Source organism: Artemia sp. Qi Xiang Cuo, chromosome 18 (assembly GCF_049724085.1).
Source record: "Artemia sp. Qi Xiang Cuo chromosome 18, ASM4972408v1, whole genome shotgun sequence".
In the NCBI taxonomy this organism is placed as follows: domain Eukaryota; kingdom Metazoa; phylum Arthropoda; class Branchiopoda; order Anostraca; family Artemiidae; genus Artemia; species Artemia sp. Qi Xiang Cuo.
Window position 1 is genome coordinate 59462710 of NC_142811.1, and position 16441 is coordinate 59479150.

Genomic DNA, 16441 nt, shown 5'->3' on the forward strand with positions numbered 1-16441 from the left:
AAAGATTATCTGTACGAAAAATGTGGTTTTCCCCCCGCTTCCTATGGCTATAATAAGAGAAAGATTAAGATGACTAGGACACGTTTTGGAGATGAAGGTGGGAGATTGCTAAAGATCGTCCTTTTCGGCCATCCATCGACGGCCAAACACAAAGCAGGTCATATCCAAATGGGATGAGAAGATGTCGCAAAGAAAGATTTAAAGAAAACTTAACTTGTTGGGAGAGGGTGAAGATGGTAGCTTTTAATAGGTTGGGATGGAGGAGGAGCTTGCACAGCTCTGTTGGGCTTAGGCGGTTTGGCGCTGTTATAGCGAGCTATTGGCAGTAGTAGTAGTAGATGCAATAAGTGCATGTACAATGCTGGGTTCTTGTATAAACCTATATGTTTCGTTCCCTGCACTTTCAAGGATCACTGGAGATATTTTGGTATCCGTGAAAGGAAAGGCTGGGAATAAAAGGTTGGAGCTATGAGATGGTTTCGGGTTTCCGCTTCGTCATAAACTACTTCCTCCGTCCCTATTCCCAAAATGGAAATCCTTCTTGCGTCGCCTCATAGGGACGCCAGGGTGGACCCCTCACGAGTTTTCCCAATCAAAACCGTGACTGATAACAGCGGTTCAGGATGACCTTGAGAAGTGCCGCCCCTCAAGGAAATTACCGCTTAGTAGACGACAGCATTTTCAGCGGAGGGCAGGCTCTACGAATGAGTGATGACAGATTGCCAAAGATCGTCCTTGTCGGCCAACCATCTAGGGCCAAACGAAAAGTAGGTCGTCCCCGAATATCGTTTAATGATTTCGTAAGTAAAGATTTAAGGGAAATGGGATGGTGTAAAGAGGGAGGCTTTGAATAGATTGGGATGGAGGAGGAGCGTGCTTAGCTGTGTTCGCCTTAACAAGCTTGTTCCTGCTGTGAGTAATTACTTGTAGCAGTATATAGTTGGAAACTGAATCTTCAAGTTGGGAAAGTTGTTTTCCAACATACAAATGAAATTTAGACTCGATAGTTGAAATTTTAAGGAGTTTGGAATTTTTAGAATTCAAGCTAAGGCATCGAAGTCTTAGAAATTCAAACTGGAATATTTTACGTGGGTTACTACCCGCTTGTTGACGTACCATGGCATTGGTATATGTACCATACTATTGTATGTAGTATGGTACTACATACTACATACTATATGTATGTAGTTAAATGCACTGGAACTTACCGAGAGTAAAGGCATATTCAAAACGTGAACAATATTTATTATGCTTTCTTCTTATGCTCTAATGTTATTTATTCATCCACGCGAAACTTTTTCATCTTTGAATCATGTGCATTATTGCTGCTTTGATAATATCATCCCAACGTTGAATTATAAAATTGTTTTTTTTTCGATTTCTATCGTTCAATAGGATATGACGTTAATTGCATTAAAAAGTAGTTATTGGAACCTACTGCAATTAATTATTTGCTCATTGTGCTTCAGGCTGCAATTTGTCAAATAACACGTGCAACATTATTGGATTATTTATCATAGGCAGCGCAATCGCGCTGCCTAAGTTAAGAACGATGTTGGCACAATGTAGTATTTGTTTGTTTTTTTTCCATATCAGGGTACTTCGTATCGAAGGAGTTGTCGTAGAAACTTCGAAAAGGGCTCATTCGATTGGAAATTGGAGTGGCTTGTGCCCTTTTTAATAGCCGAATGTAATTGGGGGGCAACTAACACTCCACTCACGCCCACCATTTCCCGAAACATATCCAATCAAAATTTTGAAATAGCCATTTTGTTCAGCGTAGGTTATTTCCAGATATAAATTATATTTTTCAAGAGGACACTCCCCCACAGCCCTCAGGACAAGGGTTGTAAGTTATGCCCGGGGGGCATATACGGTTTTTATAGAAAGCGTTGTCGTAGAAACTTCAAAAAGGCTCATTCGATTGGAAATTGAAAGGGATAGTGCCGTTTTTAATAGTCGAAAGTGATTGGAGGGTAACTAACACCCTTCTCAGGCCCACCTTTTCCCCAAACACATCCAATCAAAATTTTAAGATAGCCATTTTGTTCAACGTAGTTGAAAATTTTGTAAATTAGGTCGTTGAGGGGGACAACTCCCCCCCCCCCCATAGCCCTTAGGGCAATGGTATTAAATTATGCCGTTGGGGCATTTTAGGTTTTTATAGAACGTGTTGTCGTAGAAACTTCAAAAAGGGCTCATTTAATTGGAAACTGAAATGGCTAGTGCCCTTTGTAATAGTCGAAAGTGATTGGAAGGCAACTAACACCCCTTCCACGCCCACTATTTCCCCAAACACATCCAATCGAAATTTTTGAGATAGCCATTTTGTTCCACGTAGTTTAAAGTTCAGGAAATTATACCTTTGAGCAGGACACTCCCCCCCCCCACAGTCTTCAGGGCAATGGTTATAAATTATGCCCTGGGGGTATATAAGGTTCTTATTGAAATTTTTTTCGTAGAAACTTGAAAAAACACTCATTCCATTGGAAATTCAAAGGGCTAGTGCCCTTTTTAATAATCAAAAGTGATTTAAGGGCAACTAACCCCCCTCTCACGCCCACCGTTTCCCCCAAACACATACAATCAAAATTTTTAGATAGCCATTTTATTCAACGTAGTTGAAAGTTTAGAAATTAGATCTTTAAGGATGACAATCCTTCTCCCCCCCCCCCCACAGCCCTCCGGGCAAGGGTTTTAAGTTATGCCCTAGGGGCATATAAGGTTTTTTTTAGAAAGTGATGTTGTAGAAACTTCAAAAAGGGCTCATTCAATTGGAAATTGAAAGGGCTGGTGCCCTTTTTAAAAGTCAGAAGCGATTGGAGGGAAACTAACCCCCCTCTCACGCTCACCGTTTTCCTAAACACATCCAATCAAAATTTTGAGATATCCATTTTGTTCAACGTAGTTGAAAGTTCTGGAAATTAGGTCTTTTAGGATGATAACCCCTTCAGAGCCCTCAGTGCAAGGATTGTAAGTTATGCCCTGTGGCATATAACGTTTATATAGAAATTTTTTGTAGAAATTTCAAAAAGGGCTCATTTTATTGAAAATTGAGATTGCCTTTTTAATAGTCGAAAGTGAGTGGAGAGTTATTAACCTCCCTCTCACGTCACCATTTCCCCAAAAACATTCAATCAAAGTTTAGAGATAGCCATTTTGTTCAACGTAGTTGAAAGTTCTGGAAATTATGTATTTAAGGATAACAAATCCCCCAGGGCCCCCAGGGCAAAGGCTGTAAGTTATGTCCTGGGGGCATATAAGGTTTTCAAAACGAACAGAAATTAACGTAAGTTGGGCTCAAAACACCTATGCCTTTTCAAGGCCAGAACATAATTTGCACTTTACTGAAAAAAATACAATGAATGTGCATTGTCAGTTTAATATACATATACTGATATTTAGTAATCAAAATGATAATATTATTTGATTTATTACAGTTATAAAAGTAAAAAAATTTAAATTTTTTCCGTAAAGTGCAAATTATGTTCTGGCCTTGGGAAGGCATAGAGGTTTTGAGCCCAACTTATGTTAATTTATGCTCGTTTTGAGTTTGACTCGGTTATTTATTGTAATTTCTGTTTGTTTTGGGTTTCATTTAGTTATCGATACTGATTTGTGGTAGTTTCACGCTTGGTAAATTATTTGATTTTATTTTTGCTCATTTTTGTTTAATGGAGTTCTTTACTTTTCTTTGAAAAACTTATTTTGTGGAAAAAGTTTTTTTTAATTAATCTATTAGTATAAGCCAAAAATACTTTTGGTTGGTTTCAACGGTTCTATGGGTTTGCAAATTTTATCATTATTATTTTTTTCATTACAAGAAATTTATTTTAACGTTCAAGCCTCGTTCAGTAGATTACAATAGTTGCTTGTTTAATAAGTTATTGCAATCTATTGAAATAACCTATATTCGAAATGAGCTAAAATGTTAATAATAAATCAGTTATAACAAATATAAAATGAATCAGTAATTAGAATAAGTTGAAGGAAGCTACAAGGCATATTTCTTCGGTGAATGGGCCATACTTAGACTAGAGTTGGCCGTGGAGATATATTTTTGGCCCCAAGAGCTTAGTAAATTTCTTTTTTTGTTTTCGTTAAAAGTTTAGTAGAGATATATATTAATATGGCATAAAACAAGGTCTGACTGTTATGACACACAAAACGCCTTCAACGAGTCTTTATAATTAGTCTCAGCTGATTGACTTGTTTTTCGAAATGTTTTTATGTGACAACATTGACAGGATCTTTCGAAAGACGTCACAGTATTGCAGTAGTGTATGTTCTCAAAGATATTTTGTCAATGTTGTCACATAGAGATATTCTGCACATTAAAATCACTTAACAATAAGGAATGTATAAACAAAACGTTAAAAATTTACATAATGAGCTTTGTCATAAAAAAAAAAAATCTAAAGTGAATTTGCTTCCATGAAAATGGTTTTTACCTTGAGTTTGCGCACAAGGTAAGGTAAATGTTTTTTATTTTTTGAAAAAAAACTACCACGTCTACCACAAGCAAAAAATGCCAAATTTGCGTTGTTTCATAATTAGAAAAGAAATTAACGTCATACAGCGTCATAAATTAACCCTGCAGTGTGTACTACCAGATAAAAACTAATATAGGTCAGACATATGTCCTTGAATTATTTCAGTCTAATGTTATCAAGCTTCAGTTATTTCATTTGATAACGACACAGCTTTTGTGATTTCGGCAAAGTCAGTACAAGACCTGCTATTAAATGCTTATAAGGCGTCGGATGACCTACATGAACTTATTTGTACAAGCCTACCCAGAGTCAGTGTATCAAATGGCAAAATTTAATATGGTTTATTCAGAATTTGTTAAAAGAACTGTACTAAGTTGAGGCTACTGCTGCCACCATGATAAAAAAAAGGGCAGAATATAGGTTGGACGTTAGACATATATGCTGGACCTGTTTCAGCACTTATGGATGTTTCAGTTATTTCAGTTTATCAATTTATGCGTCTAAATAGCTTAGTATGACAACCCTGACATTTTGTATTGTAATTTAGCAATTTGAAGTGTAGAATAGGCAAAATTAATGCGGCTTTGGTATTGCAGGAGAAAGACAAGAAATTCATGTTAGTATTGGATGGCTTGAAGCTAAGAGACGTTGAATCTGGGTTCATGTCAAGGAAACATACATATGCTCTTTTCTATCCAGAAGGAAGGAATGTTTACAAGGTTTTTTATTTATTTTATCCTTTTAATTTCATTTTATACTGTGGATGAATTTCTTGTTTTTGTTGTATATAAATTTTTGATCTTATATGTTCTTACTGGTTCCCATGTAACTCAACCACGTCTAGCTCATGCCTTTTCAAGTCAACACCCATTCAACTCAACCCTAATTCGAATCAACCCTCGCGACAGGTTAAGTTGTATGGGGTCTAACTGAATGGGAATCGAGTTGTCTGGAGGTTGACTTAAATGGAGCTTGAGTTAAACGGGGTTGAGTTGAATGGGGATTGAGTTACATGGGTCGATGCACTTCTACGCTTAATGAATAGTCTAACTTGTTTTCTTGTATAGTAACCTATAGCTGTTACAAAAACGTGCAAGTAATTTGCTGTAGAGAAAAATATAGTATTATGATTAATTGGAATGATGCTTGAAATTTAAGGAAAAATGGAAGAAAAAAGACGACTATTTGAGTCATGTGGTATTTTGACAAAAATTTGAATTATTCTTAAAATAGGCTGATTGATAAAAGACAAGTCTAAACTAGGATGGTTCATTAATACGGCGCTGGTGAAAGTCTGATCCATATTTCCTATATTTATTCACTTTTATATCTTTCACTCTATCTAAATTGCCAACCTCTTTTTTCATTCTAATTCCACTTTGTTGTTCTTCTTTTTTTGATATTTTATTCATGCCATTTAGAGGCTACGATCCGACGTGTTCCACTCTCATTAACTGTAAATTTAAATTTCTGTCTGTTGTCCATTTTTTTTTCATTATTTCTTTGTCCTTTCCCAATTCAATTTGTTTTTCACTCCGTTCTCTTCTTCTTCGTTTGAAAACTGATCGCTCCTGTTGTACAGATTACGGATTGAGTTTTTTTGTTTTTTTGTTTTTGTTTTTTTTGTTATTTTTGGGTTTTTTTATTTTTGGTTTTTTTGCCCTTTTCTGTTTTTGGTTAAATAAGAATTCGATCATTTTGAATTTCCCCTTTTCTCTAATTTGGGTTTGTATCTTTGATTTTTCTATCTGATTTGCTATAGTTCACCGAATCTATTAAGTTTTCCTTTTCAACTCAATATAAACACACTGAATAATGGAAATGTCTTGGGAATCTAAGACCCCTCATTGTTTTATTAGTGATTTTAAAACATGAGTAAATGCAGGATCCTATGAAATCCTCTCATTTTGTTAATTTATCCTGTTTTTACTTAATCTAGGTGTGTATAACTCCTGAATTTCACAGCTTTCTAAAATGTAAATATATAGCTTTCTCAAATGAAACTCAGAGAGGAAAGAAAATAACAAAATGAAAAATAAATAAAAAAAAGGTGAAAAAACGAGGATTTTGTTAGCCAGTGGCGAACCATGAAGAAGAAGAAATAAGCGTTTCTGTTCTGTCGTTTATAAGTAAACTTCGTAAGGTTTGATTTTTGTTGGTTTTTTTTTTTTTTATTTCTTTTTTGTTTAGCACTGAGGACGACTCGGCGGTGGTCCTTGTCGAAATATTTGCTTATTTCTTCTTCTTCATGGTTCGCCACTGGCTGACAAAATCCTCGTTTTTTCACTTTTTTGATTTTATTTTTGATTTTGTTATTTTCTTTCCTCTCTGAGTTTCTTTTGTCATGTATAGCTAGTGTGGTCTAAAAGTCCCTTGGGCTTGATTCATATTTATTAAACCGCTCAGATGTGTGGCCCTATCTTTAAAACTCTGAATATTAGACCCTTACTAATTTCTTGCAATAACCTGAAATCGGTGGTATATATATAAATAAAAGGAAGATACAGGACAAAACCAAATTTGTTTTTACCCGCAACGAAAGGCTAAAAGTTACCACAATAAGATCTGCTGCCGCCTGATGCAGATGGTGAATGGGTGAACATTTCAGAATCCAATTATCATTAAATATAATTAGTAGGTTTTCTAAGATAATTTTTCCAAAATATATGCTTAAAGTGATAGATGGACCCAAAACAGAACTTTTTTTTGGGGGGGGGGGGGGGTTGTACTTTCAAGTTGGTCTGATGCCCAGAATGTTTTGTTTATTTCACTAATCTTTAATGTATACATTCATTGCACCAATTATAAGAGAGGAACTCCGGCACTATCTCCTCCTCCTTATTATGTATAGATATGGATATATTATGTTTTTGTTATTTTCCAGGATTACAAACAGCTTGAACTTGGTTGTGAGAGTCAAGATGATGTTGATTCATGGAAAGCCTCCTTTCTAAGAGCCGGTGTCTATCCTGAGAAGCAGACCAGTCAAAACGGGGAAGAGGTTCGTAATTTCTATCTGATTCTTGGGACTTAGAAACGGCTTCCCTTTGGGCTAGACTTGGCTCGCAGTTTCGTTAAATCTGTCCTGTTCTTTCTTTCATATTAGAAAAAGATAAGGGTTTTACTCCTTGTAGACTATTACATTTGAATATTGAAATTATTCTTTTATTGAATTAATATTCTTTTTGCTTATTCTACTTTTATTTTTACTGATCAATTTTTTATTTTACCTACTAGTTTACTGTAGTTTACTTAAATGAATGTATTTTACTTTTTAATTTATTTCATTGACTCGTGCTGACTTAAGGAATCTACTTGATAATTTCTTATCACAATTTCTCTAGTCGAATTCTGCAGTTTCGATTTCGAACATTAAACTAATTGGAAAAGGAACGAATATACAAGTTTGATAAAATAAAAATTAGATTTTTCTTAACAGGTAAAAAACGGTGCGTCAATTATTTTCTTTACATGTTAGTAAATTAATTTTTTTCTGTTTTATTTTCTTTCCTATAGTTTTGTTTTTTCGTTTAACTTAGACGTTGGTTTAAAAGTGGCTTGCCTGGTAATTATTAATATGCAACTGAAACATCTTAAGCAACACAATCTCATTTTACTGTAATTTAGGTTTCATAAATCCCGTTAATTACACTGTTAATTAAATTCCGTTAATTAAATACCAAATTACAATGAAATAATATAAATATTCCAATGTCTACTAATAGTCCCCCCAGACTATGCATATTGAAGAAGACGGGCATTGAGATCCGCCCATTGCGCTTGTATCTGCTCAAGATACTCCTGATTCCGAGTGGAATTCGTATTTTTCTGCTGAATTCTTTCCGCCAGATGCTAACCTCGGCTGTCCTCTGGCAAAACCTAGCATACGAAATTATTCTGCGATGCTTAGTTTCGTTGATATTACATAGTATCTGCACAGGAGCTCAGCAATGTTTTCATGTCATATTTAGTATGTACATACTAGAAATCGACATTTACGCCAAAATCTAGTATCTGAGAAATTACTCTTTATCAGTGAAAACAATCAGCAGCACAATACAATGAGCATCATCACTTTATTGTTTAAATAAAGACGGTAAAAATGTACAGAGCAAAACAACGTTTTTGCGTTTTTCTCGGAACTTCCTCAGATGTAGATACTTGGTTTTGTCGGAGGACAGCCGACCTTCAGTCTGAATATGAAGACATATTGGATGCATTTCTCTTCCCCAAAATTTTGTTGTTTCGGTTGATTCTATAGTGTGAGCGATCCTGTGCCTAAAACGCAAGAAATCTTCCAGCATTCATAAAGTGAGCAATTCACAAAGTGAAAAGTGAGCTGCTCACAAACCATATTGCTCTTTTGATGCAGGTGATTGCGATACAATGAGTTGCACCTTCTTCGTTCTCGGTTGGATATCTAAATCCAGTACCAAAGGAAGGTAAACTCGCGACCCTATTCTCATATTTGACGGCATATTCTTATCTAAATTGCCCCTTATCAAGTTGTTTTCCTTGTGTTTTTAATAATTATACGAACTTTCTTGTGTTCTAATAACTAATGAACAAGCACATATTAGGATCACCATAAAAATCTGACTCTTTTATTCAATATTATAAACAGTTAGGCTCCTATACTTTCGTTATTGACAAGGATCGTTACTACTTACCATTAATTACTATGAAGAATTTGATTTTTTTTTTTTTTTTTTTTTTTTTTTTTTTTTTGATTTTTTTTTTTGCTCCAACCAAATTATATAGAAAAAATGTTTGTGGGACACTTGTTAGAGGTCATTCAGTCACAAATTAAAATTTGTATTTTCCTTATTGAGGGTCAAAATTTCTTGGCAGGTAGCCAAGAATGGGGCAGCTCCTCCCTATAACGATGACTGCTACTTTGAGCAGACTTTTCGAACAGCCCTTCAGCGACCATGTGGACGCCAAGTGTTATGTTCTGCTTGATCAATTTGGCTTCCAGCTACATCTCGGCTGTGCCCAGGTTCTGTTCTTTGTCTCAAACGCCCCGATCGATGCTTCTCCATTCAGAAAAACCTGGGGTAAGCCCTTTATATATTAAAATATCCGTGACATTTATTCTCGGCTTAAAGTTTGCCTAATGCTTTATTTATCAAATAAAGCCGACGGCCCTCTGCTGTACAATTTTACAGTTACTCTTGTTGACGTCACGAAAGTTACCTGCCAATGAGCCGTTACTTCCCCTTCACTCTTCAAAAATGGAGTTCTTGGTGTGCAGTCCACTGTTCCCATGCCTTGCTTCCTCGCCGGTCTCAATTTGTCTCGTCTGCTATATGAACAATACCATATACTTGAATCGCACTATCCACCGCATTAGTGACGTTTTCACATTGCTACAACCCAAGTTTGCAAAACTCTGTCTTGAATTCATTGTTGATAATTTATGAAGGCGTATTCATCAACTTAATGTGAGCGTCGCCAGCGGATATTTCTCTCGGGAACAATAGGATCAAGCCAACTGACCACATCACTTACCTTGGTCTGTCCATTGTTTCCTCAATAAGACATATGTGACAACTCCTAATACCTCACATTGAACGTCGAATCGGTCTGTCTTACGTATATTTCGTCACAAATGTATAAATGGCCATCTGCCTTCATAACTTTCTTGCTCTGTTGCTCAGCGATGTTATTTATGCATAGCATCGTTCTGGAAAATGTTTTCAAATCAGATAAGTTGAAACTTTGCTCAGTTTTCTTTCGTTTGTAAAAAAGTATTTTCTTTGTTTCGTTCCATGGATTGGCAACTCTTATCTTGTCAGGATATTCTACTTAGCTGTTATCTTTGTAGAAAAGCAAGTGTCTGTATATAATACTCGTCTATGGATACTGAACCATCCTTGGTGTTCGGTACGAATCCAATAACTTATTGATGTCTTGTAATTATTTTTTCTTGTGTTAATTGTGATTTTTCTTTTTTTTTTCTTTTGTTTATGCTCCGTCTTCCGTCTTTTCCATGACGGATTTACAAGTAAATACTAATAATAATTTACTAGTGGAAGATCTTCTCTTTATATTGTGAAGACAATGATAATTGGACAACAGTATTTAATAATTAGGGAGCTGTCTTGATCATTTTTCATCATAATGTCTCTTCTCGGATGTGCAGTGTCGTATTACGACTAAAAAATTAATTGGAAGACGAAAGTTTCGGCTTTTGGAAACTAGAAATTTAATTAGTACAAAAAATTATTTTTGTGTGTGTGTATGTGTGTGTGTTCAGTTTGTCGTGGCCCGATCAGATAAATATAACGTCAATATCATTATCGTATTATAACTTCGATAAAATAAAAACCAAGAAAACATACGAAAACCGGTGCATCAGTTATTTTCTCAGTTAGAGTTAAATCCATGCGTGCCCCTTCTGTATTTGCATTAGCATTAATAGAAGAAAGGAATACTTAAGAAAAGGATTACTTTCTATGAAGAACCTTTTTCCTTAAAATCCTTTATTTCCCTTCTAGCTTAATTTACTATTAGGACAAGGATTGGTTGTTAATATAAAACCAAATAAAAAAATAACGAATGTATTATAACTTCGATAATAGAAAGAATCACCCTGTCTTCACAAGGAATTTTCTTCACATAGAAAAAACGGTGCAGCAATTATTTTTCTTTAAAGTTTAGTAAACTAATTTTTCTCTTAAGTAGTCAAAATTTCTTGGTTCAAGCTCTTCCATTTATATTGTCAAGGTAAAACAGTTTGGAACAGGGTCATGTTTATTTAGACTTCTGTAAAATGTAAAATAAGTCCTTCTCAAAAAGGAAAAAAGAGCAAAGAAAGAGTGGTATAGCATTTTTTCGCAAGCTTATTTTTTCTAAAGACATTTTGCAATTTCTCGGTTTGAAATTTTCCATTTTATACTGTGAATATAAAACAATTTTCAACCTAACTATATTTATGGTATTTTTGGTAAATGTAAAATAGATGCTTCTTAAGAAGGGAGAAAAGAGGAAGCGAGAAACGGTGCAACGGCTTTTATTTCCATATGCATATTTTCTCTGAATAATGAAAAATGCATACTTTTTGAAAACTTAGTCTGTAGGCATAATTCCGTCGATATGTTTAGATATGTAATAAATTACGAATATATTCCCTGTGACCAGCTGTGGGCTTTCTTTTTGTAGCTGATAAAAATTGCATTTCTTTGATAACTTTTTATCTAACTTGAGAAATGAAGTGAAATAATATATTTTCCTATGATAAATTAGTTTATTTTTGTGATACAAAATAAATAAAATAAATAGTCCTACCAAAATAAGCTTTTTATGGTTGCCTGTAATAAAATGGTTGACTAGAAATTGATAAATATCGGAAGCCTTTACAAAACTTAAGCCCTTAGGCGCAGGAGTATCCTGTCGTTATGTAATCATGATATTCTTACTCTGTGATGGATAAAAAGAAAAGAAATATGTATATGTATTTTCTAATTAATATTTCATTTCGCCCAAAGAAATGGTTTCAGAACATGAGATAAATTCCTTAACTAATGAAAAGGTACATAGAAAAGGTAATAACAAGTGACCTGTACCTGCAGTATGTAGTCACCCCCCCTCCCAAAAAAAAAAAAATATATATATAATAATAATATCAATATTCAGAATGCAAAAAAGTATACACATTACAGATCCTTTACTTTAGATTTTTCTCAATTTGTGAAGATGCATACTTTTCAACAAAAATTGCGTGGAGTGTTGATGCAACAATTAAATTAAATAGTTCCTTGAAAGTACCGAGGATAGGGAACTTCCAAAAAAGCTCAAGTTCCGAGTATAGGGGTGGCAAGAAAAACCTTATAAAACGTATGAAAAATTTATATACATTTTTGTTACGTTTTTAAGAGTCAGACAAAGATTCGGAGGGTCAAACTGCCTACCCCCCCCCCCCTCTCCTTGAATATGGTCTTTTCTGTTACCACTTTTAGAGCCTGATACTTATCAAAAGTTTACTTTTGATGGGTAAAATTAAACCTAATAAATTGTGTATATTTGGGATCAGCATAACAAGCCAATTCCTTGTTATAATAATTGTTATAACAATTTCTCTCTTTAGAGTTTCAGTTACTATCGGACTGACTGGCAAGCTAAACGAAAGCTAAACTAAGTAAAATCAGAAATATCTGCTTTTTTATACTTAAGTTTCTAAAGTCATAGTAAGAACCAGAGGAAAAACAAAATAGATCATTTTTTTTTTATTCTCTCTTAATTTCAGGTAATCTAAGATAGAAAAATCTGTCTGAATTTTCCAGCTATCTCTTTTGTGTCTCTCACTTATGTATTACTAAGGCTGCCAACAGTCCTTGTAACCTTATTGACCATGAAGGCTCTATGTTACTAAGCGCCATCTATATATGTTGGTAAAATTAAAGAGGCTTTGTCAGAGCCGACCTTTGCATTAAACCTAAAGATGGGTTATCCACTTTGTGCCACCTGGTGCACATTTCAGAGAGCCTAAGTGAAAGTTGTAGCTTTGGCTTTTGGCGATCTTTAACTAATGTCTTTTTTAGACGAGTAATGAAAGTGGAACGTCGATGGATCCTCAGTTAGAGCGACAAGTGGAGACAATTCGCAATTTAGTCGATTCCTACATGAAAATTGTTACCAAAACAACTCGGGATCTCGTGCCAAAGACCGTGATGCATCTAATGATCAATAATACCAAAGATTTCATTAATTCGGATTTGCTGGCTAGCCTCTATATGTGCGATACAGTAAGTATTTAAACAATATATTAACAACACTATCTTAGTGCTGACCTGAGCATCAAAATATTTAAACCAATATTTAAAGTACCGTGGACATGAAAAATTAAATATTTTTGTCCCCCGGAGCCATATTAGGTCTATTTGTACCTTGAATCCACGATTGTTTTTGGACTTTTCTTGTGGCTGTTTCTAAAATCACCATTTTGAACCGTGAAAATAATTTAGTAACTTACTATATTATACTAACTATATAACCAATACAATACAATAACTAATAAACTATGTAACTTATATTATACCTGCATAACTAGTAAACTAACTATATAACTATGTTATACTTAGTAAAACTAACTAATAAAAATTGACACGTTAATAATCTTTTGATTCCTAAAGACAACTACACTTTCAGGGGTATGCTACACCTTCTTTATGGAAATAAATTTTTTGGTTTGGGGCCCAACCGCTTGAATCAGGGCGAGAGAAAGGCCTGAAAGCTATATTTTCTGATCAGCTTCAAACTTACACCGATTATCTCGTGGGCCAAGAGGGCCACAAATTCCGTTGGAGTGGGGAAGTTTGCTGGGGAATCTAAAAAAGGATTTAGTATAATAGGTTTTATTTTCCTTTTTAAAACTTATTCAAAGAAAACATGTTCTTAAATTAATATTTACTGTATAATACTATTTATGATTTATAACTACGTATCTCAACTCATTGTTTGAATTCCTGGTAAACACCCAGCAGCTTCCTCTACAATGAGTGTATCATATAGGTTCCTGTATTTATACCGGGACAAGAAAATGACGGCGAGCCTTCCTGGGTATTTAATAACTATACCCAGACAAGTTCCATTTTGACAGTCTACTGTATTTTAATTTTGTGCTGGTATTTGTGTCAACGTCAACCCAAGCGGATCATTCCTCCTTTTGACTGAAGATTCGATTTACCAAGCATCATGTTTGAAGATTAGATGTAAGATTAGAAGATTGAAAGATTGAAGATTGAAGATTGCAAGATTGAAGATTAGATGCAAGCCAAGCATCATGTTTAATAGTTTGATTTACTGACTTATAGTGATTATTTTATTGGACCGCGAGGTGACTCTCTTTTTTTTTGTCGAAATGACGGAAGAAAGACTCACTGGGCCCTCCTCCATCTTCACCGTGAAATTATTGTTGATAGTGCTGTTGATTTGTTAATATTGGAAGTAGGGGGTGAGAATTAGTTATGTAATAGTAGCAACGATTCCCCAGATTGAGATTCGCCAGGTAAATAGAAAGAAAGTTTTTTTTTAATTATCTTCGCGAAACAACTTTAGTTTCATTTGATTTTATTTGCTGTAGCAAGCAAAACTATTAGGGTATTGGACGTCTGGGTTTATGTGACGTCATTCACAGGAAATTTTTTTTCCAAAATTAATTTAAGCCCTAAACGAATTTCTTGTAATTTATGAGTTGTAATTTATCTAGGTTGTTGTTCAACACCGAAAAACTAACTTTTATATTATCATGAACAATCTTATTAAATGAAAAATAATCATCGAGTGAAGCTCGGTATACAAAATATTACTGTAATTTTTCTGCCACAATGTGTAGCATTTAATGTGAATCCCCGGCTAACTTCACAGCTATCAAACTTAAATATTTTTCTTTTAAAGGCTCTAAAAAAAAGGGAAAAAAAGGTTTTCCTAAAAAAGAATTGCGTTTTCCACCTCCTATTTCTGCTCAAGGGTTTCAACCTTTTGGGGGTCTATAACTTTCATTAGCTGACGATTTACGAAAAATATTAACGGGCTGGGAGGGGGAAACGAATTTTATCAAAGTCGTAACGTATCTAGATCGTTTTTCACCCCAGAAAATGGCAGTATGCCATTTTAGCAAAATTATAGTTCTATTTTCGAAAAAAATTACAGATAGTTAAATGCGAGGTGTAGTAGAAAATTAATGAGACTGGGGATACTGCCCGTGATCTGGCAACTCTGCACTCTTGTCCTTGAGATATTACGTGTGTCATGACCCTTCAGTTCAAGACCCACTGAAGAGATTTAGTATTAGACCCATCCTCTCCTTTAATAATTGCCTAATGAACTGCTCTATACAACGCTTTGTGGTAAAATATGTTTAAAAAAAAGAAGAAAATACTGAATTACTATATCCACTATTTGTGGATCAGAAATAGGAAATTTTCAACAGACTACAAACATTTCTTAAGGTTTTTGATTTCTTGAAACAGTTCTTGATTTTTATACTGATATTTTCATGTATAATTGCGTCATAGGTAAGTTCGTTCCTTTTTTAAGAGTGTTCACACAAATTAATAAGGTTCATTCCCATGGCACAAGGTCAATGAATAAAATGTATGTTAATAATTTGGTTACGCCTAGGTCAGTATTTTCTCTTGTTTTTCGAGGGGCTAACTTATGGAATTCGTTAAATGAGAATATTATTAGTGATTTAGAAAATTTTAAAGGGTTGTTGTAGAATAAATGGTTTTCACAACATGATTTTAATTATTGATTTAATAGGATGCATAGTTGACAGATTAAAATAGTATTGAATGATTAAATTAAGTGTTTTATTTTGATTGATATGTGTTAAGGAAGGAGCTGAGTATTAAGTTAGTGGTAGCAGGGTACATGATGTTGTAGTTGTGTTGTGTTTGTGTATTTTTCAGTTCAAGTTTTTATTCTGTCCGTTAACAGCGCGACGTTGTAAGACTGCGATTAGTGAAGTTGTGTTTTCGTTGTGCGTCATGTAACATCTCAATATTAACCGAAACTCTAAACAACAGAATTTTGATATCCATAGGTACATCAAAAGAATTTGCTTTTTATTCTGATTCCAAATATACAAGATTAATTAAGTTTAGTGTTGCTTATCAAAAGCTAAGAGCCTGAGAAATTTTGTCTGGTTTTTGGTAAAGGGGGAAATACCCCCCAAAAGTCAAGGAATCTTAATGAAAATTGTACCATAAGATTCAGCATATCAAATAATTTACTGTAGAGGTTTCAAGCTCTCATCTTAAAAAAAATGGAATTTTGTATTTTTTTTTTTTCTTGCCAGAAGGAAGATCACAGATGGGTGTTTATTTGTTTTTTTGTTTGTTGTCCAAGGGGTGACCATATTGAACCAATGGTCGCAGAACATTGGGAGAGGGCTCGTTCAAACGGAAATTATAATTCTAGTGCCTTTTTGAAGTGACTAAAAT

General features: G+C 34.5%; 1 protein-coding gene across 1 annotated transcript in view; it reads left to right on the forward strand.

Moving 5' to 3' along the window:
- Positions 1-16441, forward strand: part of shi (dynamin-1 shibire) — a 169858-nt gene that overhangs the window by 129329 nt on the left and 24088 nt on the right. Inside the window, exons 13-15 of the mRNA XM_089104675.1 lie at positions 5090-5212; positions 7378-7494; positions 13037-13240. Of these exons, the coding sequence (XP_088960801.1) occupies positions 5090-5212; positions 7378-7494; positions 13037-13240 (444 nt within the window). The remainder of the gene's footprint in view (positions 1-5089; positions 5213-7377; positions 7495-13036; positions 13241-16441) is intronic.